General features: G+C 37.7%; 2 protein-coding genes across 4 annotated transcripts in view; one reads left to right on the top strand and one right to left on the bottom strand.

The window, feature by feature from the left end:
* pvalb7 (parvalbumin 7) overlaps window positions 1-12,693 on the top strand; it is a 31,642-nt gene extending 18,949 nt beyond the window's left edge. Inside the window, exons 1-5 of one of the 2 annotated variants that reach the window (XM_082137960.1) lie at window positions 5,992-6,079; window positions 8,186-8,254; window positions 10,406-10,538; window positions 11,944-12,053; window positions 12,212-12,693. In XM_082137960.1, coding sequence (XP_081994086.1) covers window positions 8,194-8,254; window positions 10,406-10,538; window positions 11,944-12,053; window positions 12,212-12,237 — 330 coding nt within the window. In that variant the 5' untranslated portion in view covers window positions 5,992-6,079; window positions 8,186-8,193 and the 3' untranslated portion in view covers window positions 12,238-12,693. Of the gene's footprint in view, window positions 1-5,991; window positions 6,080-8,185; window positions 8,255-10,405; window positions 10,539-11,943; window positions 12,054-12,211 lie in introns of those variants that run through there. The other variant, XM_082137961.1, reaches the window with a different exon arrangement.
* Window positions 12,694-12,982: 289 nt separating this feature from the next.
* Window positions 12,983-24,383, bottom strand: baiap2l2b (BAR/IMD domain containing adaptor protein 2 like 2b). Of its 2 annotated transcripts, XM_082137863.1 has the most exons (15): window positions 23,991-24,383; window positions 23,814-23,874; window positions 23,297-23,372; window positions 22,596-22,682; window positions 21,288-21,349; window positions 21,131-21,202; window positions 20,965-21,054; window positions 18,662-18,793; window positions 18,434-18,538; window positions 17,186-17,267; window positions 16,287-16,494; window positions 16,141-16,203; window positions 15,666-16,068; window positions 14,050-14,096; window positions 12,983-13,768 (listed from the first exon to the last, which is right to left on the bottom strand). In XM_082137863.1, exons 2-15 carry the CDS (start codon window positions 23,868-23,870, stop codon window positions 13,693-13,695), a joined length of 1,560 nt encoding a protein of 519 aa, XP_081993989.1. In that variant the 5' UTR covers window positions 23,871-23,874; window positions 23,991-24,383; the 3' UTR covers window positions 12,983-13,692. The 2 variants fall into 2 exon arrangements, with proteins under 2 accessions (XP_081993989.1, XP_081993988.1); XM_082137862.1 differs by lacking the exon at window positions 23,991-24,383 and having other exon boundaries at window positions 23,814-23,979.
* Between the last annotated feature and the right edge of the window lie 48 nt (window positions 24,384-24,431).

Genomic DNA, 24,431 nt, shown 5'->3' with positions numbered 1-24,431 from the left:
GTGGTTGCATTACTCGGCTAGAACACTATAGGTTCATGAAATCATTTCATTTATTCCACAGGTCTCAAACCATTATAGCAATAAGCCTTTAAAGGGGTGTTTGATTATGATTTCACTTATCTAACTTTAGTTAGTGTGTAATGTTGCTGTTTGAGAATAAACAACATCTGCAAAGTTACGACGCTCAGAGTTCAAAGCAAAGTGAGATATTTTATTTTCCAGAAATAGCTTTTTAAGGACTACTACACGATATTCCTCCTGGGTTAGTGACATCACTAACCCTAAAATTTAAATAAACCCCGCCCCCTGAACAAGATTTATTGATTATCAAGACAAAATATGAATCAATGACTAGAAGATAACTACACATAAGCTACATAAATTCATCAACTAACCATTCAGAAATGTTGTCACTTCTTCTTGAGTCTCTCCATCTTTTCGAGTCTGGTTTGAAAGTTGAGTTATTCCACCATTGAGTTGTAAACATATTGAATGTTGCTCTCCCATCTGTCATTGGCCAGCCAAACAGACAACTCAAGCTATTGGTTAAACCAATGTTTCTACGTCGGGTTGTTCAAACAAACAAAAGTTTAATAGGGCCACTGTAATGTTTATCTGTGTTAAATACTATTTTCACTTTTGTTTTAACAACATATATTGTTAAAATACCATACTACCTATTTGGGAAAAAAATACTTTTGTACTTGATCATAAATACAATTTTAGTCTATGATAAATAGCAGCAAGGGGTTTTAAAATGGCATGAGGGTGAGGGGAATTTTTATTTAATATTTGGCTGAACTATTCCTAGTCTAAAGAATAGCAGAATTAAAGGCTTGTGAAGGATTGAGATGCAGTTATAATGAGTGACCGCTAGGTGGCAGCAACCAGAACAGACAATATGCAAAGTAATGATTTAACGATGCTAAATAGATATATTTCTCAAGATATTCTCTTGTATGTAACAGTCATATATAAAATAATAAATATTTATATTAATGTATTTTTTAGATACTGTCCAAATATATTTAATAAAGAAATTATTTTGTCCAGACTATTCTGAGTCTTATAATACTATATTTACTGTTCTGTACGTATTACTATCACTCTACAAATGTTCTTCTAAGGTCACTTAAACCTGGGAATGCCAACAACATCCTGGCAGTTTTAATTCAAGAGGGTGATCCTTACAATATTGCAATCATATACGTAGCTACACATGGGCGCTACAATAAGTTCAAGGTCATGGCAGCTGTAATGTTTCCTTTCAGCTCCAGGGATCGTGTGAGTGTGTGTGTGTTGTTTCGCATTGCCACTTCGGCGAGAAATAGCGACAGTGTCATGATCTCAAATCAAGGCCATACTACATGTTACACACATGCCTGTGTTTACTGCTCGCGCGCATGTTCTCACAAAATGAGTAGAGGAGACTGTACAGATTTGACTGACAGGGCTTCTTTGAATCCAATTTTCCACTTCCAGACAGTGCTATGTCATTGTATTAATAGGTAGATCAGAGGACGTTGCCTACACATGTTCATAAAGTGCTGGAAACACGGTTTGTATTTTTGTATGCTTCATGTGTGCAGGGCGCGGGATGTAGGGAGGAAGCAGCACCCCCTGTTTTCACAGGATTGTAAATGCAGCGCAATTTTTTATTTATTTACATTTATTAATATTTATTTAGTAATTTATTTAATGTAAACACGGCTATTAAAACGTGTTATTTAAATGTTGATTTTTTTTTTTTTTTTTTTACACATACGCACTTATGACGTCACATTGTGACCTTTGCAGTTCAAAGAATTTGCGTGCTCTCTAACTAGCAGAAAAATGCAGTTTTCCTCATGATCTGAGCATTTAGAAATAACGTTGTTGTCAGATTTCATTGGTGATTTCAAATATGAAATTATATCGTAAGCTTGGTGAACAGCTTTGGAGAATTTGATGTCTCCTCATTCAAAGAGATAGGAGCTGTAAGTTACTTTCGTGAGGTTTATTAAAATGGCCGTCGCGCCGAGTGAAAACTAACCAGCATGGATAATGGCAATAGTTTTGCCACATCATGTTGCTTGTTCTGTTGTAGTGGGGGTTAGGGTTAGGGTTAGGGTTAGGGTTAGCGTTAAAAGTTGAACTACTTTAAACTTGAGCGCCAAAGTTTTTTTTTTATTAGGCTGTGTGTCCACCAAAGCGCTTTTCCCGAGGCTAGCGTATTTTTCCAATTGTTTTCAATGGGAGCTCATCGTTTTCAAAAATGCCAGCCTCGTAACGAGCATCTACTGTGTCTAGAGTTGAAGAATGTTCAACTTTGTGTAAAAGCAGCACTCATCACTTTCACTTTTTACCCAGCCATCCAATCACAGGGGAGGAGGGGCGGGACTAATACAACACCGACCAACCGACACATTCTGCTTGTACAATGTCATGACAACAACAAGCATATTAGCGGAACAAAATAATTAACTAATCCTTCCCGAAACTCCTTTTTTTTTTTATTGAGTGTTCATCAGAGGGGTCCAAGACCCTAGGACTTTTGTTGCACTTGAACCACGAATACACACAAAACAAATTGAATGGATTCGAGGAGTTTTGAAGTTAAAATTTAAAAAAGTAACAAATCCTTCCCTTGCAGGTCAATTGGACCCCATAGGAATGAATGGAATGCGAGGAATGCTTCAGTACACATAGAAAAACCTAAAAATGCTCAAAATTCAAACTAAAAATGCTAAAACTTTACAAAAAAATGTTTTTATCTGAATGAATGCATACTGAAATGAACTGACTTTAGGACTCAGCGGAACAGCTCATTTGCTCCAAATAGGAGCAAAGGCCATCTAGTGGCTAGAGTTATGAAATATCATGTTATATATATTTTTTTGCCACAAGAGGTCAGCGAAGACACCCAATGTAAGATATTTTGAGCTGAATTAAAAGGGTCATGAAATTGTGAGTTAATTTGAATTTAAGTTGAAAGAATGTGAGGAATGTGCTTAAATTACTATTTATTTATTGATCAAATCTAGTAATTTAAAGGTTAAAAAAATCGCCAAAAAAATTGCATTGATTATTATCAAAATGTGATAAAATAAGCTTTCTGGACCAAAAAAAAAAAAAGTATAATTTTAAGGCTTCGGGTCATTTTGACCCGCGGCCGCGAGGGAAAGATGTGTTACAAAGTGCGACAAGAGCCAGAGCAAATACTTTACATTGTATTAGAAACAATACAGAAACAAACTATCTGTGAAATGAGATACTAGTAACACTTCCATGGATATTCCGTATCACAGCGAGCAAAGCGTTTCAAATGAAAAAACAGCTAGGCGTTTTCAGCTAGGTAAAAACGCTTTGGTGGACACACGTCCTTAGTGCAAAAAGCTAGCGCATGTTTACATTGAAAATCAATGAAAAATCAGCGCAGTAAAAACGCGTTCTTTGTGACTGATTGTTCTTTCTGACCAATCACCATGTTCATCCTTCCTTTTCTGGCCTCTCATCATCACTCCTTATTTATTAGGAGAAAGACAGTCCATTTGTGGATCTGTTTTCTTTCTATTTCTGTCTCTCTGTCTTTCAGTCTTCGTAATGCTGAGGCAGGGTAATGTAATAGGGCCGGTAGACATAGTGAAACACCCTTGCATGGTGAGAGAACAGAGGGTCAAACAGTACAGAGAGAGAGAGAGATAGAGAGAGACCCTGTATTAGTCATCTGGGCAGGATCAAGCTACAATATTTCGATTTCTGACAGATGGGAAGTGCTGTGTTAAAAGGGAATCCCTGAGAGGAAGACAGATTTTTGACTCGTCAGGGCTCCTACCAGAATATGTGGGAGCAATGTCCCGTATTATATGCAATGGAAGCAATGTTCAGTATCAAATAAAATAAAAATAATAAAACGTGTAAAATAAACTGCATGGGGAAAGACTGAAAATCACTGTGACGTTGGCATATATGTGTGTGAGTGTTTATGCAGTAAGTATTTCCCATCAGTAAGCCGAGATGACAGGATTGAGTGCCACTTTCCGAGGTGCCAAAGAGAAACTGCTGAGAGTTGACAAGCACACAGTCATTCACATTAATCTCGATGTGACAGGCTGTGACTAACACTGTAAAAGTCACAATACATAAAATATATATAATAATAAACAGCTAAACTCATGCTCACACCAACATAGAGACACTGTCATAGAGTGTGGAGATGGTCATCTTGACTGCCACCAACATGAGGAAAACCAATACATTTAGTCCCACTAAGAAAGAGAAGTGGAGCGATGAAGATATACACTGGTTAGGGTCCAAGTAAAGAACCTTGAGAAGCAGTGTGAGACTGGTGATTTATCTGCAAAGAGGAAAAGAAGCTGATGGAGGAATGTAAGCATAGCTATAGAAAGTGATTTACAGGATGAGGGAAATCTGAAACCCAGCTGGTTTGATATATAGATGCTCTTATTAATACAGTGTCTCATTACAGGGATCACGCAGGGCTATGTATACCCACCATGCACTGGTGGTGTGTGTAAACATGTGTAAAGAAGTTCTCCCCTGTCTTTCATCAGGCGTCTTAAGTATGCGTTAAGTATGAGTGAAACCCATCCTGGGTCTTTTTTTTCGGTGGGGGCACATGGCTCAATCACCGTAAATATCGGACGAAGATATTTTAACACCAGGGCTTGAATGGTGACGACAGGCGCCTGGAAATATGATTAACGGCATGTTCCATTCGAGTCTGAAAGTCTGAATACGCAACTCCATACTTGAAAAAAATTCTATTGAAAGTCACTTCATGTCACACTAGAACTCTGATGTCACTGAGATGTAGTGTATGACGTGACGTTACGCATTTGAAACATTCTAAAGCGTTCTACGGCATTCTAAGGGCACAAATAATTTGTTTACGCCAATTCGAATGCGTAGCCATTTGCATGCCATCATTGAGACTGTTTTTTTTTTTTTTTTTTATAGAGACTGCTCTTCCATCACACTGCAAAAAAATAAAAATAATAATAATAAAAATAATACTGTTTGTAAATACTGTTTGACTCTTTTCTCCATGTAAAGCAGGTTTCAGAAACGTAAAGTTTTGCAGCTCTTTGCAAACTCGGGTATTTCTGCAAAAAAATTTTTATAAGTGCCACCTACTGTCAGAGGGTGAAATTACATTTTCATTCAGGCCATCTGGCATTTTTTTACGCATTGGTCTGAACAGACAAATCGCATTCAGACCGAATTTTCATACTAAACATGTTGCGTAAACATGACTTAAGGTTCATATTGTATTTTATTCTTTGAAGTTGAAGATTTTTTGAAGTTGATAGTTTAACCATACATTTTTTTATTCGATTTTGTCATATGCACAAATTTTGTGGGATGAGTAGTTCATTCACAATAATTTTCTTTCAATGTTTGAAACATTTTTGCCTTATTCAATCTTATTCATTTCAGAGCTGGGCTGCGTTTCTCAAAAGCATTGAGAGTAAAGTTGATCGTAGAGACCAATGGTGCCACTGGTTGTACGATCTTCTTTTGAAAAACGCATGGTTGGTTTGGTTCAATGTCCAGAAGTGTTGACGGAAACATTTTTGGACATGCTTTTTACAAAAATGGAGCCAAATTTGCTGAATAAGTGGGCGCTCGCTCACTATTGAGCTCAATTGGAATCAATTGTGAGTCAATTTGAATCTACCGAGAAGAAAATCGGGTTGCTGTATAGGAGGAGCATTTCATTCAGGATGTAGGCAGTCGACAGCAAGGCACTTCACTAAGATTTAGAACAGAGCTATAAGCTAAAGAGAGAGAAGTAGACAGTGATTTACTGAGAGGACACAAGAAGTCAAATGAGACCCGATTATTAATAGTAGCATTTGATTCGTTAGGCCACCAAGAAAGTGATCTCTCTCAAACACACACAGAGACACACATACAATCCTTCATTCTCCTGCGTGTTGCATTATGACCCGGTCTATCCTGAAATAGACATAGGCTAAGCCAGAGTATATAAGACACCCAGTGGACCCCCATCTCTCACCTTGGGCTCTTTCTCTCTCTCCAAGTCTCTCCTCCCGCCAGCTTTCCCTTCATACAGGTATGAATAGAGTTTAGGCGTTTCGTTATATTGGATAATTCCCTAAAAAAACAGACATTAATGAAACAATAGCTAACATAAAGGAAGAGTAAATCATTTGGTCTTGAAATAATCTGATGAGAAATGTTGATACTGAGATCTCTGAATTTTGATTCCAGACAATTATCTTGGGAAATCCATGTTTTCAGAGGAGAAACAGATTATCGGGGTCTTTTTCTTCAGGACTTGATCAACATTTAATCTCATTCCTGTCAAGGAGGAACATTTTATTATCATTTCTTTCTTTCTATTGGGTTGTTTGCATAACCTGGCTTACCATATAACCAAGAGCAACCACTGTAAAATGTAAAGATACTTTAGGGACTATTAGGGGTTCCTCAGATCTCCAAACTGGCTGAACCCTCGGGAGAACCTCTAGACACCGTTTGAAGGTGCCTCAGATATCCTAATTGTGTTTTTGAGGAACTTCTTTGTATATTTCAACTGACAGTTGAAAGTTCTTGCAAGAACTTGTGGGTTTTTTAGTTCCTCAAAGGTCAATTCTTTGATTCACACAAAGGTGTCTAGAGGCTCTCCAGAGGTTTCCACTGGTGTGACCCCAAATGGTGCCTCAATTATCTTTATTTCTACATTGTAAAGTTAGCTTGTGACTTTTTAAACCACTTGTAATTCGTCAGAAGGTTATTTGTAAAAAAAAAAAAAAAGTACTATCTTTCTTGACAGTCATGCATCAGAACGTTCTGCATGATTTATATCTGTCTAAGTAGTTTATTCTGGTGAAGTTACAGTAGCAGCTGCATAAATAGTTGCATAGAGCCTGTAAACACCTGCTGTGCAAGGAAGAACTGTAAAGAAAACACCATCTCATCTATCATGCCATGTATTTTTACATTTGAAATTGAATTCTCCTCGTTTGTTGTGCTAGTGTTAGCTAGCCAACGATTTCTCGTAGCAGTCTATCATTTTTTGAGTTTTAGGGTATGTTTTTTGTCATTTAATTGTAAAGTTAACACTTTTGAAGTGGAAAGCCTGGTTCAACATCTGGTGCTAGAGACGAGCTCTGATTGGCTGCTGCAGTTGTGAAGTGTTAGATGAGGTTAAGAAGTCAGATCTCTTAGCGTTACAAGGGAGACACCTCAAATGTCACTTCACTTTATAATCTGTGATCTCACACACATATATAGTTCAAACTACAGAAGGATAGAGTTTCTCAAGAGAGCAAACACATTCTTCTCCGAAGGCCTGTCCGCCCAACCCAACACACTTGGATGAAACATACCTTAACTTAAATAGACAAACATACAAACACATACACAGCTGTCATGCCTTATGCATGCCACCTTTGCAGCGTATGAATGCTGTAAAGTTATTTACGGGCGACAGGAACTCTTGCAATCGTAAGAGGCCAAGATGAGAGCAATCGAATCTGTTCTCTTGGCAGCGGATCTCATTGTTGGTTAGTGTTCCTTGCAGCAGTTGCCTGAACTCGGACACCAATGGATCTAATAGTAAGCTGATACAGCAGGAGAAGGATTTTGTTCAACATCAGTACCTTTGGATAGAAACTGCCATTTGCCATTTGAGTTTGACACATCAAACTGCTTGAAATCACTGCTAGGGTTTGTGTTCATGTACTTACGTAAAAGTATGTTTCAGGTCTTAGAGAAGGTGATAGATAATCTTAAGTGATAGAAAACCAGCATGTAGTTGTTAAACTCTTAGAGAAAGGCATGACTAATCTAACAGATAAACAGAGACAACACAATAAATTTAGCACTGGATTAAAGACTTGACTGTTAAATCCCTGCCAATAAAAATAAACAAAACCTACTTCCATTTCATAAGACTACAATTGCGTAAGTGTATGTTGTGATGTATTTCACATGTATGGAAAAACAGAATGTAATGAATCTTTATTTTTTTATTTTTTTGCCATTTAACTGTAAACGAAAAAAGACTAAATGTGTCCCTGTGCTGATCAAAGTCTGCTGGGAAATCCTGTAGTCTTGATTCACACACATTTTGGCATCCATTCTGTTTCAGTTATTAGCGCCTAATATTTTCTCTCTCTCTCTCTCTCTCTCTCTCTCTCTCTGGCTTCTCTAGCTGTCAAGATGGCCATGAAAAACCTTCTGAAAGATGACGATATCAAAAAAGCCCTTGATCAATTCAAAGGTGAGTTTTGTAAAAAATAATAATAATTGGTAACACTTTATGCCTGGTTCAGATGGTATAGTTTTTTTGTTTTTGTCTGTTAAGATAGTCACTGTGCCATATATTCTGGTATTCACTCACTCACACACACACACGCACACACTCACTCCCTCACACTGTCACTCACTCACACAAACTTTTGTCACTCTTGACTGAACCGTCGTGGAGGACCGGAAAAAAAATGAAACACACTAGTCTTTTTATCGTGATATCATGAAGCATCGCTGAGGCGGCGTCGGTTGTCGTCCACTATGACACACTATACGAGATGAAACGATCGAATCTTGCGTCCCGAGTCGTCCGTTGTCCTTTACGAATCCCCAGGACACCCTACGTCAACCGGATCGTGCCAAAATCGGGCTAAAATCGTGTAATCTGAACCAGGCATTACCATAAGGTCTCGGTGGACGGTGGGACTAAATAAACTGCCTCCGTTTAGTTAGCAACAACACCCAACTTAATAGTAGCTACTTCCGGTCATCTCCTGAGGATGAAATCCATTTTTTTCTTATTCCAGAAGCAATTTCACTCAGATATACGTCACAATAGGAAAGAAAAGCTACTTTACCGACTTTAATGTAAATTTCATCAAATCAGAAGTTGTATTTGTTAATATAATTTAATGGACATGAGCTAACATTTAACAGTTGTACTAATGTTAACAAACATTAATAAATACTGTAACAGATGTATTGCTCATAAATAATGTATGTTAACTAATAGGACCTTACTGTAAAGTGTCACCATGCTTATATAACATTTGTATTATAATAATAAAATAATAATTACACTTTCTTTAGAATAATAATGTTCCAGGAATGGCACAGGATATGGAGTTGATTTCCACATAAAATTAAATAATTCCCTCAGTTTTTTAAAAACAGCAAAAATTCATATTAAATCGATGCACTCGTAATGGAAGTCTATGGAGTAAGACATTCTGGGAGGTTTAAAGTAGAAACGTGAAGCTCATAAATGTTTATTTGAGTAGTAAAGTCTAAGTCATCCTTTAAAACGGGACTACTTTTTCAGGCTGATAAACATCTGGTTATGAGAGGTAATTCCTAACGTAAACAGTTAAAATATGTCGTAGCCTTTTCATAGTTCCTAGAACTATTGGCGAAAGGACCCGGATCGCACCGCAGGAACTAGGAACGATTTTAGTTCTAGGAACTCCTTTTGGAGGAACTACTTTAGCTTCTACTTCAGAGTAGGGTCTAACCCAGCACTATAGGAACTACCCGTGACGTTAGTGTACGTTGATTGGCCGAACACACGCAGTACTCACCATTTTAAAAAAGCTATGTAAACACATAGATTATAGCTATACATTTACTCCACAAACTAACTCTACGAACATGGAAAACAGTGACAGACGGGCCTCTTAACCTTTACGCTCAGGAGAAAATCCAACGCAACTTTGAGGGGACCAAGAGAAACATGATTATGTTAAGGTCACAACAACAAGCGCGGCTTACGACTTCTGAGTTCCTACTGGCGGTGCGAATGCAACCAGGAAAACGTTCGGGAACCATTAGTTCTCAGGGGAACCACCCTGGTGGCTAGTTCCTAGAACTAAGTTCCTAGAACTACTCGGTGCGAAAGCCCCTATGGAGATGGACATTTTTTTTAGATGATGTGAAAAATTATAGTTCAATGCTTTTGCGTTTGTTTGCGTTCCCTGATAAACTTTGCGTTCCCTGATAAACTTTGCGTTCCCTGATAAACTTTGCGTTCGCTCGCAAAACTTTTAAGTTCTCTGTGAACTTTGCAAACACATTCTTTTTGAAAGAGAATGTTAAAGCGTTGGTATCCTTGTGCATATCATGCGAAAGCTCTAATGTTTCTGAACATTAAAACTTTGCATTGACAGCTTTGTAAGTGCTTTAGCACAATAGCCTCATGCCTACATGTATAATGTTTTCATTTTGTGGCCATAGCCTACTTTCCAAACAGTGTGTACTAAAACAATTATTTAGGTGTAAGACTTCCACTGTACACATCCGTTTTGTTTGTTTTTACATACTGAAGCATAAGTCGAAATTGTTTTGTAGTTGACAGTGCTACATAGCATTAAATGCCATCAGCTGAAGTGTGTTTTCTCATAAACAGCTGCGGACAGCTTCGACCACAAGAAGTTCTTTGATGTGGTGGGACTGAAGGCTCTGTCTGCTGACAACGTGAAGTTGGTCTTCCAAGCTCTGGATGTGGACGCCAGCGGCTTCATCGAGGAGGAGGAGCTTAAGTGAGAGACACTTTACAAGCGGCTGCGTGTTTTTATGTTTGTGCCAACTCTCTCCGAATCAAGACCCATAAATTAGTTTTGTCTTTTGGCCCGTCTTCAATGTTGGTGTTTCATTCTACCTTTATTACCGTCTCTTGTTGGCCTCAAGGACACAGAGCGATTCCCGTTTGCATTGATTTGCTATATATATCGCCTCTGACAGCAGTCTTGTCCACCTATTACTTATTATTATCAGTACATGACTGTCCATCATTGGCCAACAGCAGGGATGTGCAGGGTTGCCAGATTGAAATTAAAGACCCGTTCACACCAATAACGATAACTATAAAGATAAGGATAACTTTATTAGCGTCCACATTAGCGGATGATATCTTTCTGTTTATTATAAGCACGTGCTTCTGTTATTGCATCTGCCGCTTTAAATGCTTAAGCTCTTTAAAGCAGGACGGATTCTGATTGGCTGTCAATGTTTTTTATCGTTCATCAGCTGGAAAAATTTATACGAAAGTGATTCCAATTATCTAATTTATTTGTGCCGTTAACGTTACAGAATCTGCTGTTCTTTTATATTTAGAACTATATTTTGAACTTGGTGAGAATTGGCCTTAAAGGGTTCACCCAAAAGTTTTAATTGTCAACATTTACTCACCCTCAGGTTGTTCCAAACCTGTATGAGTTTCTTTCTTCTGCTGAACACAAAAGAAGATATTTTATAGAATGTCGGTATCCAAACAGTTGATGGACCCCTTCAAAAAAAAAAAAAAAAAAAAAAAAACTATGGAAGTCAATGGGGTCCAATGTACAGTAGCCTAGTTAATTTTTGGGTGAACTGTCCCTAAGGTAAGAATTCTGCAGAGAGCCATCAGGGTAGACCTTTTTTTTGTTCGTTAACAACTACCAAACAGAATTTTTAAAATATTAATGGATATCTCATTAATTCAATTAGTTAAATGAATGAACAATTCATGATACAAATTAAAACAGATTGGGTGGTTTAAACCAAACCTAAGTAAGAACAATAACTATAAACTATATTAGTGTCCACAACACACAACAGCTTTCTGTTTATTATAAGCTTTGTCGTCTGCCACTTTAAATACTCGAGCTCTTTAAAGAAGGATGGATTCTGATTGGCTGTTAATGTTTTTATAGTTCAGCTGGAAGAAATCATTCTGAAAGTGATTTCAACGATATTGTTATTGTAATGTGGACTTACCTATTCTCACAGAATTAGAATGATTATTAAAACTTTATAGTTAACTTTATTGTTATAGTCCTCATCTTTTATCATCTTAACTCGCACACTAGAACAGTTTTCAAGAGTATTTAAATTCGGTCGCTTAACTGTTGTGTTCAAGCTGTGACCTGGGTTGCCAGATTGAGTTTTATCTCTTCTCTTGGATAGGTTTGTGCTGAAGGGTTTTGCTGCAGATGGCAGAGATCTTACCGATAAGGAGACCAAAGCATTCCTCGCTGCTGCCGACAAGGATGGAGATGGGAAAATTGGCATAGATGGTGAGAGAACAAGCACTCTTAAAGGAACAGTACCTCTAAAAATTAAACTCTGCCATTATAAAACATTGTCCCACATACTTGAACTTGAACATACAAGAACTTGTCAAGAATGATAAAAAAAGTAGTCTAATCCACAGTCACCTGCTATTTTCTTTCAGAATTTGAAGCTTTGGTGCACGAGTAAATCGTCAATATTTGGCAACCCTTTACACCACTACTCTCCTGTGAATACCTACAGCCAATCATATTGTACGTCTCTACACATCCTGCCACGAGCCAGGAGCACAACCGCCTCCTTATACCACATTTATTTATTTACCTTTTCTTTTTTTATATATACAATCTCTGTAGATTTTAGTTAGCTAACAACATCTCTCCTAAAAACCTGGAGATTCCTGTACTGCTTTCACCAGCCATCTCTAATTTTTTGTTCATTTTGGCACGTTTCTTTCTGTTTATGCCTCAAAATGCTCCTTTCTTCTCCTTATCTAGCTCCATCTGTCATCCCTTCCCTATTTCGCTCCTCTATTGTGTTAGAGCCACTGAACACGATGAATATATGAAAAGAAGGATTAGACGAAATGAGAGAAAAAAATATTGAAGAGAGATAAAATAAAGCCATGCGTTGAGAAAAAAAAAACACTGCGGTTTTCATTTATTTCATTGACTCCGCTAATGCAGAGTGTATTACATTCCATCTCTTAATCTTGAATTATTTGACAAAAGTAGGGTTGTCAATTCAATACATTTTACTAAAATGAACTAAATTGCAGCCATGGAATTACAGATTTTACGTATGGGTCAAGGGTCATTAATTGTGCTAATTTATTCTTTTTCCCCCTATTAATCGCATTCAATTAACAACCCTAAAATGACCAAAATCACTAAATATTGATGCTCACCTTGAGAGGCACAATCCAACGCAAAAGTACACACAATAAATACATGATTTATTCCTTTGTAATAAATAAATAATTGTGCTGAAAAACACCTAAACACATGAAATTTGTGCTAAACCTATTAAAAAAAACCACTCTAAACATACACAGATTATAATACCTATCAAATACACAACATTCAGACAGATGCACACATGAAAACAAACCAAGTGATCAGACTTAACACCATAAAGCATAACACAATCTGAAAGTATTGTGAATTTAAAGGGGCCATATACTTTTCCTACGATATTCTCTCTTACGTTAGCCAAGATGTTTTGTTTGAAAAACAGTCAGTTTAGTTTTTATGACCATTTTACCTTCTTTTACGTGTTTGTAAGTGTTGTTGATGTGTCAATCTAATATAAAACATTAACGTTTGGCCTTTTTGGAGGATGTTTTAATAGTATGTGTGAATCCATTTCTCCTGATAAAACCCTCTTTAAATGATTTAGCTAACTCCATTTAGCTGAAAGAAAAATGTGAATAATGCACTGAGAGATTGTCGCTACACAACTGGGTATAGCCATCAAATTAAATACTAAATTTAGTTTAAAAAGTGCCTTTAAATAAATTTTAAAAAGAATCCTTTTCATTCTAATATTAAAGTTGACTTAAATTGTATACTTATCAACAAATCAAGTTAGTACAGACTCTGAACCAGTCAGAGTGCAGGTGATGTTTTTTTGTGACAGGTGTTGTCAGTGAATCCGTGGTCCCGATCTGTCGTTGGTGACTGTGGGCCGGAGCTTCACGGTGGCAAAAGGATTTGATCCTCTAGAATAAAAGAAGAGGAAAAAAAGGTCATTACTTACTTGCCACTAAATTGCGAATTTAGCACATTTGCACCAAAATTCTCGTGATCGTAACGTAAAAATTGAATTCATGGTGATTCTCATAAATTTTTTTTTTACATTAATAATACTATTTTATTTTAATCAGTATTTTACTGAAATACTCCCCTTATGTATGAATACACATAAAGGTAATATAAGTTTGCAATTTCTATTCTAAAAAATGTTCTACTCTTCTTTTGAAAATGATAACGTGTGTAATACCTGGGAAAAAGAGGGTGCTCTGGTGGTTGTCCATGAGTAGTTGGCCTCTGTGGACATGGAAAAGGGTTTACAATGGCACTCAAAATGACACAAAACATGACAGGGTGCGTTCAGACTTGTAGTTCGGGTTCTCCTGGTTCTTTTGGTCCGGACCAAAAAAGAAAATGAGGGTGTGTTTACACTTGTCAGGCTTGGTTGGATTAAAACTAACTCTGGTGCGATTGCTCTGTTAGTTCGGTTCATTGTGAACGCTGCCATCTGAACCCTGGTGCATCAAACAAGAGGACCGAGACACTGAAAAGATGGGTCTCGCTCCGCTTCCAAACAAACTCTGGTGCGGTTCGACTGAAATATGAACGCAACATGGACCAAAGACATGTGAATGAACCAAAAACAGGAAGATGAGACCCTAAAAAGGACAGAATGCTCAGTCATACCTGCTGTTTCTCATCATAGTCGTGATGTTGACCATCACAGTTCAGTACAGGCATCAGAACCACGTCGTCTCGCGCAGATTTGTGTTTGTGTGTGTTTGACGGGGGGATTCCTGACGCTGTTTGACTCCTTTACACATTTTATAAGCTCTTCACGAGCAAAATATATGTCATAAAAGCCGACCAATCAGGTTGTGAATGTATCCCTATGCCCTAGGTTCGGTGATAAAAATGCCAATGTGAATGCTAAGCGGACCAGGACCAAGCGAACCAAACTACAAGTGTGAACAGTTAGTCCTGGTTCGCTTAGCGTTCACACTGTCACTTTTTAAGACGGAGCCTAAAGATACCATACAAAAAAAGGCTTTTATGGCGTATTTTTTGCGTCTGAACTTATCGAACATCCAAAACAATACTGTGTTCTGGGATAAATGCACTCACTGTGTGTGCGTAGCTACATATGATGGTATTTTGAGCAGCTGAGAACTCGCGAAGAGCTTATAAAATGTGTAAAGGAGTCAAAACAGCGTCAGGAATCCCTCCGTCACACACACACACACACACAGATCTGCTGCGAGACGACGTGGTTCTGATGCCTGTACTGAACTGTGATGGACAACATCACGACTATGATGAGAAAAACAGGTATGACTGAGCATTCTGTCCTTTTTAGGGTCTCATCTTCTTGTTTTTGGTTCGTTCACATGTCTTTGGTCCATGTTGTGTTCATATTTCAGTCGAACCGCACCAGAGTTTGTTTGGGGAGACCCATCTTTTCAGCGTCTCGGTCCTGTTGTTTAATGCACTAGGGTTCAGATGCCAGCGTTCACACTTATTCAATTGAACCGCACTAACAGAGCAATCGCACATGAGTTAGTTTTAATAGAACCAAACTTGACAAGTGCAAACACACCCTGAGACATCACCAACTTTAACCAAGAAAAAGTCAATTGAGAGTTTCAACAAGAACCTGAATCTGAATGAATCGGCAAATTCTTTTCCAAACTAACAGCACATTCCATGAAAATTCACTTTCGGTTTCTGATGCCTATGTTCCTGTTGTTTGAACAATTATCTAACATAAAATTAACCTAGCATGCAAAGAAGGTCGTTTTAAACGAATGAATTAAAAATTTTGGTGAAATTTTGAAAACTACAGTGTGGATTTCGCGAAACAGTCACCTCTGAGGTTGATTCGGTCTTTCTCTCGGGGAGAGGAGAGTGTAGAAGGGTTGGAGCTGGAAGCGCGAGTTCATTCGTATTTTTGTGCTCTACTTTGCTCTCAAAATGAGACTCCGCCCTCCTGTCAGGGAGAGGGGATATTGGTCGAATGTCAGCCGATCCACGGCGGAGTGGTTGGGCTGGGGGCGGGATCTCATGGTAGGTTTTCTGGCTGGTCTTGACCTCGTTGTTAGACTCCGCCTTCTTTTCGGGCAGGGGAGAGTATGAGCGAAGATCCGCCGACGCTCGACGCATAGGCACCGCTGGGGACGGGCTGTCACTGTAGCTCTGGGTGTCTGAATGCTCTGATTGGCTGGTTGGCTCCAGGAGGTTGTTCATGCTGTGGCTTCGGTGCGACGTACAACTGAAAACGTCAAGATGTTAATCTCAAATTTTGTCAATTTATAAGTAGCTACAATTTAACACTCAACTCTACCTTGAGCCCAAAGGTACAAAGTCTTCAACGGATGCCACATAGGCAGCAGGAAACCAACCTTGACTAAAAAAGAAACAAAGAAAAACAAGGCTAAGGAGTTTCCAGCGACTTGACTTAGCCATGATACTGACGGTAGACGCTCTCACCGGAGGCTTGAGTCGTGGCGTCCGTACAGCCAACCGTTGCGTGGTTCTGGGATGAGCACGGTCAGCACGTCACCACGGGAGAACGGCAGCAGGACCGGGTTGGATGAAGCGGGGTGGGACACGATGGCCCTCATGGAGCGCCCGCCTCCCAGACCCAGAGACTCTCCTACAGAGCTGGAGCGGGAACGACTGGGGAGAGGAGACGGGGCTGTGAAGAGATGTAGACAGAAGGAGAGAAGAACATTTAAACCACTCATTGAGACCCCAAGGATTTTAATAACTTGAAAAATACATTTTATTTTGAACATACAGTAATTGGGGGGTCCCCGGAATCTTAAATATTAATACAAGTCAATCTCAACAGAACATTAGGATCAATTTAACTCCACTTTTAAACATACACTCTTTAACTTCCCTAAGAACTTCCCCACCGCCATTTTGAAGTTTATTTGGACGGTATACTCAATATGAATATGTACACTTCAGGCAGATCCATAGACCACAATGCAACACACTTGTAAGGCTTAATTTAGCCCCAACCCCACAAAACTCTAGTGTATGTTATTGGAGTTATTTTGACATTCAACCACATAATACTTGTAGCTACTTTTTTTTTCTTTTTTTTTCAGATACAGTATATTGTTCATTTTCAGCCTAAGCATCTCTATATAATGGTGCATAAAACAAATTCATAAGGGAAAACAATTTGTAAATAATAAATCGGCTTCAAACAAGTTCCAATTAAACACATTTCAAAAGTTTCGCCAGTAGTGGGCACTCGTCCAACGTAAGCAATGACGTGCGAACGAGACGGAGGGAAGTTAGCAAGGGAAGTGCATAAAAAAATTGGACTGAAATGCAGCTAAAGTTCGGACATGAGCAGTACTGAGCCTCCAGACCTCTGGAGGGCACTCTGCCCAGCGGCTCACGGTCCATTTCTCGGTCTCCAGTCTGCAGCAGAGAGCCCAGAGAACTCTTTAACTGCAAGAAACATCAAGACAGACATCAATCTTAGTGTTACCAGGCTTCTAAACAACACTCAACAAGCGTGAAATAAGAGTAAAAATTGGTTTTGCAACGTAAATGGAAAGTAATTTTCGGGACCCTTCATGGACCCTTTCCCCATTTCTGGGGTTCTCAGAAGTGGAAGTTGTCATGGATGGGTAAACTTCTATAGTGATGAACAGAAACTACAACAAATATAATTTTTGCGTTCCCATTTGCTCCAATAGCAAAAGAAAAAAAACAAATCCACATTAGGGTTTCTTTACTTTACAAAAGAAGATTTATTTATTTGTTATTATAACAGAATAGTGATAAATATGTACATTATTTAATAAATATAAAACTACTTGTTCGCTACGATGTTAAAAACTTCGTTCGATGTGTCATCACAGTCTGTGTGAATGGTCCATTAGTAATGGAAACAACATACATTATACGATACTATTAACTATTTTTATATATATATATATTTTATATTGATAGTATATAAAAAAAAATCTCCAAAGGTGACACAATCTTCTAATTATTCTTTTGCTAGTTGACATTTTACAGAAAATCAACAAATAAATGAACTATTTACTTACAAGTTCAATCCATCGATGTACATTAGGTAACACTTTATTTTACAGTGTCCTTGTTACATTAGATACATGTACAATAACAGTTAATTAATTATGCATAATTACATGCAACTAACCCTTCAACCAAATCCTAATCCTACCCTAACCCTATAGTAAGTACATGTAGTTAATTAATATTACTCTAATTAAATATATAATTACAGAGTAACAATGACACCTAAAAATAAAGTGTAACCCATTATTCCAAGTAAACACAATAGGCCTATTTATCTTTATAATCTTTTAGTAGAATGTAAAAAAACTCGAACTCTATTTGAGTGCTGCAAACAGCGTTTCATTACTTTTAAGTAATGCAAAACACAATTTCATGGCTTGTAAATTCACCCACAATGAACAGATGTGATAAAAAGGTAATTTTGGACTCTACGCCACACAAAGCTACCCATCTGTTCACATTATGTGATTGTGGAAATGTCTGCGCTAGGCAGTTAGCCGAAAAGAGCATGAAAAAGTGGGGGAACATGGAGTATTTACTCCTCATTCCCATCATTCCAGTGTCACCTGAGCTTCTTGATCTGATGGAGTGGGCGTTCGAGGTCTGGAACTTCTGCTCTCGCTGACTTTTTCTTTCCATCCATCTGCTCTCTGCTGGAGAGATACTCCCGTCTGTCAACACATGGAGAAATGGTTGTGCAGTCAGTGGGCTGATAAGCTTTGGAAGGAACTGGAAAGAGTATCTGTATGACTGAGTGGACACTGCAAATGAACTCCAGTGGAAAGCAGCTGTACCTTGTTGATAAGGTATAGTAGTGACTGTGTAAGTCCGCAATGCTTTTCAGCCAGGAAACGATACCTCCTTTCCTCCTCTTTAAGGATTTCATGCTGGCTCTGCCTCAGGTACTGCATGTACTCGCTGCCCTCCTGCAAACGCACAGATACAAGAACTGAGACACAGATCCTGCTCCAAAACCTAGTCTTCACTCACATTGCGAAAAAGTTGAACTCAACTTTGTCACATTGCCAAAGGTCGTTGTTGACTAAATTCGTCATTTGCTATTGAAAATCAATGACTCCCAGTTGATTTCTACAAAACAACCCTTAAGACAACATACAAACACTACACAAATAGGAAGTACACAAGATTCGACTAACCAATAGAGTTTGACATTAGAATGTTGCTAAGCTAAAAACTCAATACTCTATTGGAATCAACTGAGATTGTTTGTTAGAGCATTTAGTGGTTAGCTTAGCAATATGCTAATGTCAGACTCTTCTGGACTCAACTGAGATTAAAGGTTGTAAGAACATTAAGTTGTTAACGTAACATGATAACGCCAAACTCTATTAGAATCAGTTGAGATTGTTAAGAGTTTGTTAGAGTACTGAGATATTAGCGTAACAACATGTTAACGTCAAACTCTATTAGAATCAGTTGAGATAGGTAAGAGTTTGTTAGATTATTGAGTTGTTAGCTTAGCCATATGCTAATGTCAGACTCTTCTGGACTCAACTGAGATGAAAGGTTTGTAAGAACACTGAGTCGTTAATGTAACATGATAAAGGCAAACTCTATTAGAATCAGTTGAGATTGGTAAGAGTTTGTTAGAGTACTGAGATATTAACGTAACACCATGTTAATGTCAAACTCTATTAGAATCAGTTGAGATAGTTAAGAATTTGTTAGATAATTGAGTTGTTAGCTTAGCAATATACTAATGTCAGACTCTTCTGGACTCAACTGAGATGAAAGGTTTGTAAAAACACTGAGTCGTTAACGTAACATGACAACGTCAAACTCTATTAGAATCAGTTGAGATTGTTAAGAGTTTGTTAGAACATTGAGTCGTTAGCGTAAAAACATGTTAACGTCAAACTCTATTAGAATTAAGAGTTTGTTAGAGTACTGAGATATTAGCGTAACAACATGTTAATGTCAAACTCTATTAGAATCAGTTGAGATTGTTAAGAGTTTGTTAGAGTACTGAGATATTAGCGTAACAACATGTTAACGTCAAACTCTATTAGAATCAATTGAGATTGGTAAGAGTTTGTTAGATTATTGAGTTGTTATTTTAGCAACATGCTAATGTCAGATTATTTTGGACTCAACTGAGATTAAGGGTACGTTTACACGACAACGATGTTAAACCCAACTACTTACATTTAAAAGTGAAATCTGCCATTTTCATAAAAAAATGCGCAATGAATTCTGGGGTACGCAAGGCCGCGAAGGATCCATCGATTTTATCACTTTCACACGAAACAAAGGACGCATTTGAAGGAGCCTTTGAATTGGGACAGTCTTCGTCGCGCCGCGGTGACACAACCGGCCTTCAAAGGATGCAGCCTCTGAATTGGGACGCAGCTTATATTACAATTGACTGTTAAAAACTAAATATTCTACATTTCACAAAAACAGAGCACAAATAATGGATGAAACAGTGTATTTTTAATATAGGTGGAACTGTTTCAAACAATAATTTGTATTAAGCAAAATATCGTATACATAAAAAAAATTCACCAAGATAGTTTTATTTTCAAAGAGAGTTCACAATTTCCGTCGACATGAACAACATTGACTACTGATAATGTGCAGATGCAGCGACAACCACGATAAAGACAGTAAAGCTAACATGATTCACCTTCCGATAAAATTGGATACTACAGTAAAATGAGCAAATAACAATACAGCGAAATGGTGACCTTTAGCGATAAAAATGTAATTCGGCAAGAATCAGCAAGAAATGTAATTCGGTTACACTTTATTTTAAGGTGACGTAGTTACATTGTACCTACTCAAATAAGTACTGTGTAATATTAATTAACTACATGAACTTACTATAGAGTTACACTTAGTTACTTGTAATTATGTATACTTCTGTTATTACCATAGTAAGTACACATAATAACGTGTAACATCACTTTAAAATAAAGTGTTACCTGACATTCAATTAACACTGAGTGCAATACTTGGCTAAAACTTTGTAGTGAAGGGAAACTAAGGCTGATGACATGGATGACTTCTCTATTCAGAAACCAAAATAACATCGACCCACAAATACACACAAATGAACACAAACTTGAGATCTTACCAGTGAGTCTCTGAACGCACCCCGTCTAAGCTGTCGCTCCAGAGCAGCAGCCTGATTCCTCACCTCCAATTCATACACTCTACGACTGCCCTATACACACACACACACACTACATCAGCTCCAATATATACACACACACATATCTCAATAGATGGTTCAGACTCACTTCAATGTATTCCTCATCCAGTTTCACGTTCTTGTCCATGGCCTGCAGAACCTCCACATGGAACCAGCGGAACTGGACCAGGACCAGCAAACAGACAGTAAAGTTGGAGACGGTTTCTGAATCCAATCAGACAGAAAGACTTACATTTTTAACTTACCACACCCTCCACTTCAGCCGTCAGCTTCCGCTGGGTCTCTGATATCTGAATCAACACGTCACCTGGGAAACAAACAAATACATTCATTCAATAATTCATTAAGAATACATATTTAATAAGAGCAGAAATGGAAGAGTAGGTTTTTGTAAAGGATGTTAATATCATACAGTATCATTGATTGGAGACTGTTGTGTTTGTTCAGTCAGTTGTGTAAGTTAACGCAGTCGAGACGTAACAAACCAAGAGACTAAAACTAGTAATTTGCCACTGAATTTTTCATTTCAATTTTTCTAAATAATTTACCCACCCTAATGTAGTCCTTCTGCAGCCAAATACAAAAGAAGATATTTTGAAGAATGTTTTTGCCCATAAAAAGAAAGTCAATGGGGTCCAAAAATGTTGTTTTGGACCCCATTGACTTTCAGTGTATGGACAAAAAATAAAAACACTAAAATATTTCTCAAAATATCTTCTTTTGTGTTCCTCAGAATAAAAATAATAATGACATGAGGGCGAGTAAATGATTTTAATGACTTTATTAAAGAAATAAATTAAATATTACAGTGATTCAATTGAACTGGTAATAATTCTTGTAAGTTATTAATTAATCATTCTTATATTATGATTTTTGGTTAATTATAATTATGATTTATTAGAATTACAAATATGTATAATTATACCTAATTATATTAGTTCATTTTAAGTCCCAACATTTATCATGTAGCTAGTCCAAAAAAAACACGGTACTTTTTAGTCTTCTTTTATGAACATGTGCATCGTAATGATGAGTGTAACGTGCTGAGGTGAATCAATGAATTTGAAGGGGTGAAACAATGAGACCATGCATCAATAATGCATGTCTCAATGCTCACATGGACACCTGATCTCTAACACACACACCCACACACACTCGCACACACACCTGTCACATTCAGGTTTATAAGCCTGTAGTAATTTCAATGATATTTACTCTTTATTTATTTTATTCATGCTGTTCCATCTTTAAGCCCCTACATTTTTTGTTCTGATGCTCATCATGCCATGGCGCTCTGCGCGTATGACTGGAATGAAAACTCATTACATGGGCAGTGAGCCGAGGGTTTCGCCGAGCCAAATCTTGTGTTTTATGACAGAGGAGAGGAAGCATCTGCCACTGGACACCATTTGCTGAAACATCTATTGTCTGAAGGACAAACAAGCTCTGAGACAGCCAGAAAGTACAGATAGAAACTCTATGGACATCTTGCTGCACAATCTGCCCAACTGGCATTGATTTAGAGACACAAAAACACACATCTTGAGTCTTACCAAGTGATCTGGATGATAATGTGTTGAGAGCTTGGTCGCCCATCTTAGCAAGAGCGCTGAAGTAGGCCTCACTTGTCAGAGTCAAAGCTTTGATACACACACATACACAAAAGTATAGTCAATTTAGACCATTTTTTCAGCATTCCCTGATGATAATAACAGCTAAAACCAGCATGTGTTGGTTTGCTGGATTTCCAGCCTGGTCAAGCTGGTGTTTGGCTGGTCTTTAGCCTACAAAACTAATAAAGTGTCCTCTGAAACCATAAAAACAGACCAGACAAACTAACAGCCTAACCAGACTGGGAGACTAGCTAACCACCATACTGTAGGCTGGTTTAAATATGTTTTTAAGCAGGGTTGCCATTTTATTACGTCTTTCAACGTATTTTAAAACACAATATTCAACAAAACTAAAAACAAAAAGCAAAGCAAAGCAAAGCAAAACAACCCAAAAGAAAAAAGAAGAAAAAAACCCAAAAGAAAACAAAAACAAAACAAAACAACCCAAAAGAAAACAAAAAAACAACCCAAAAGAAAACAAAAAACAACCCAAAAGAAAACAAAAAAAAACAACCCAAAAGAAAACAAAAAACAACCCAAAAGAAAACGAAAAACAACCCAACCCAACGTACTTCAATAAAAAGTTCAATACACTTTGAGGAGTCTATTTGAAAACACACACAAACAAACAATCTGCTCACCTTGAAAAGCGTTGATGTAGCTGTTTCCTAAAGTAACCAGCTTTTGCAAGCCGGGATTAAACTGATCCATGAGGTTCTGAATAACCCAAACAACACCATCATACTGTCAATATCCATGCTGGGGTATTATTAAATGATTAGTAAGTGATGATGTACAGTTAATTATTCTCTCTAAATAACAGCATCAATGATCAGCTGTCTGTACAGTTTCCTGCTCATTACAAGGCTAATAAATAAACATAAAATATTGAGGTTTAATTCAAAATTATTTTATAATGTGATAAAAGACTGAAGAGTGATACGAGAGACATGACACTAGCTCAGATACGTTTGAAATCGGTGGCCTGGGAAAATGATTGATAATACATTTTAGTGCTTTCATTTACAAAATATCGACCACAGAGCGTCACGACTGACCAATCACAATCAAGTATTCCAGAGAGCCGTGTAATAATGTTAATAATTAATGAGGATTCTCATTTGATCTCAACTTAAATGAGAGTAACAGAAAACTCACATTATAAACACTCAAAGTTGATCTGTGCAGAAGGTCACTGTTCACACCAGACATCATGTTTCTGTTGGAAAATACACACGTAACGTTAACGCTACGCAAAGCAACAATGAACAATGTACAATCAACTCCAGATGTCGAAAACATTTACAGAGAAACACTTGAGACGGCTTTACGCACCTGTGACGGTGAAAGTTTTCACGCTGTAGTTATTCTTTGTGTGATAACACTCTCCTTATGTCTGTAATGGCTTTTTCAGGTCCTTGTTTATGCCTATTATAGGGAGAGAGAGAGGGCGAGTAAGAGAGAGAGAGAGAGGAGTCCACATCTGATACGGCTTGAAGTTTTGAATTATTTACCTGTCCCATGACAGAACATGGAGATGGGCGGGCAGGAGATACACACTTTAACTGAGAGAACAGCTGTAGAAGTGACACTTCATCTGCTTGAAGTGCCCTAAAGAGACACTCAACTACAGCCAGAAGCATGTAAAACAGCTACTCAAAATATGCTCAATAATTGCTGCTGATTTTCCAGTGACTAAAAGCTTTTACAGGCTCATATTGAATAAAAGTACATGCTACTCCACAACTTATTATTTTTATTTTTTTTATGGGATAT

This window comes from Leuciscus leuciscus, assembly GCF_965113295.1.
Source record: "Leuciscus leuciscus genome assembly, chromosome: 15".
NCBI lineage: Eukaryota > Metazoa > Chordata > Actinopteri > Cypriniformes > Leuciscidae > Leuciscus > Leuciscus leuciscus.
This window is presented reverse-complemented; position numbering and strand designations above follow the sequence as displayed.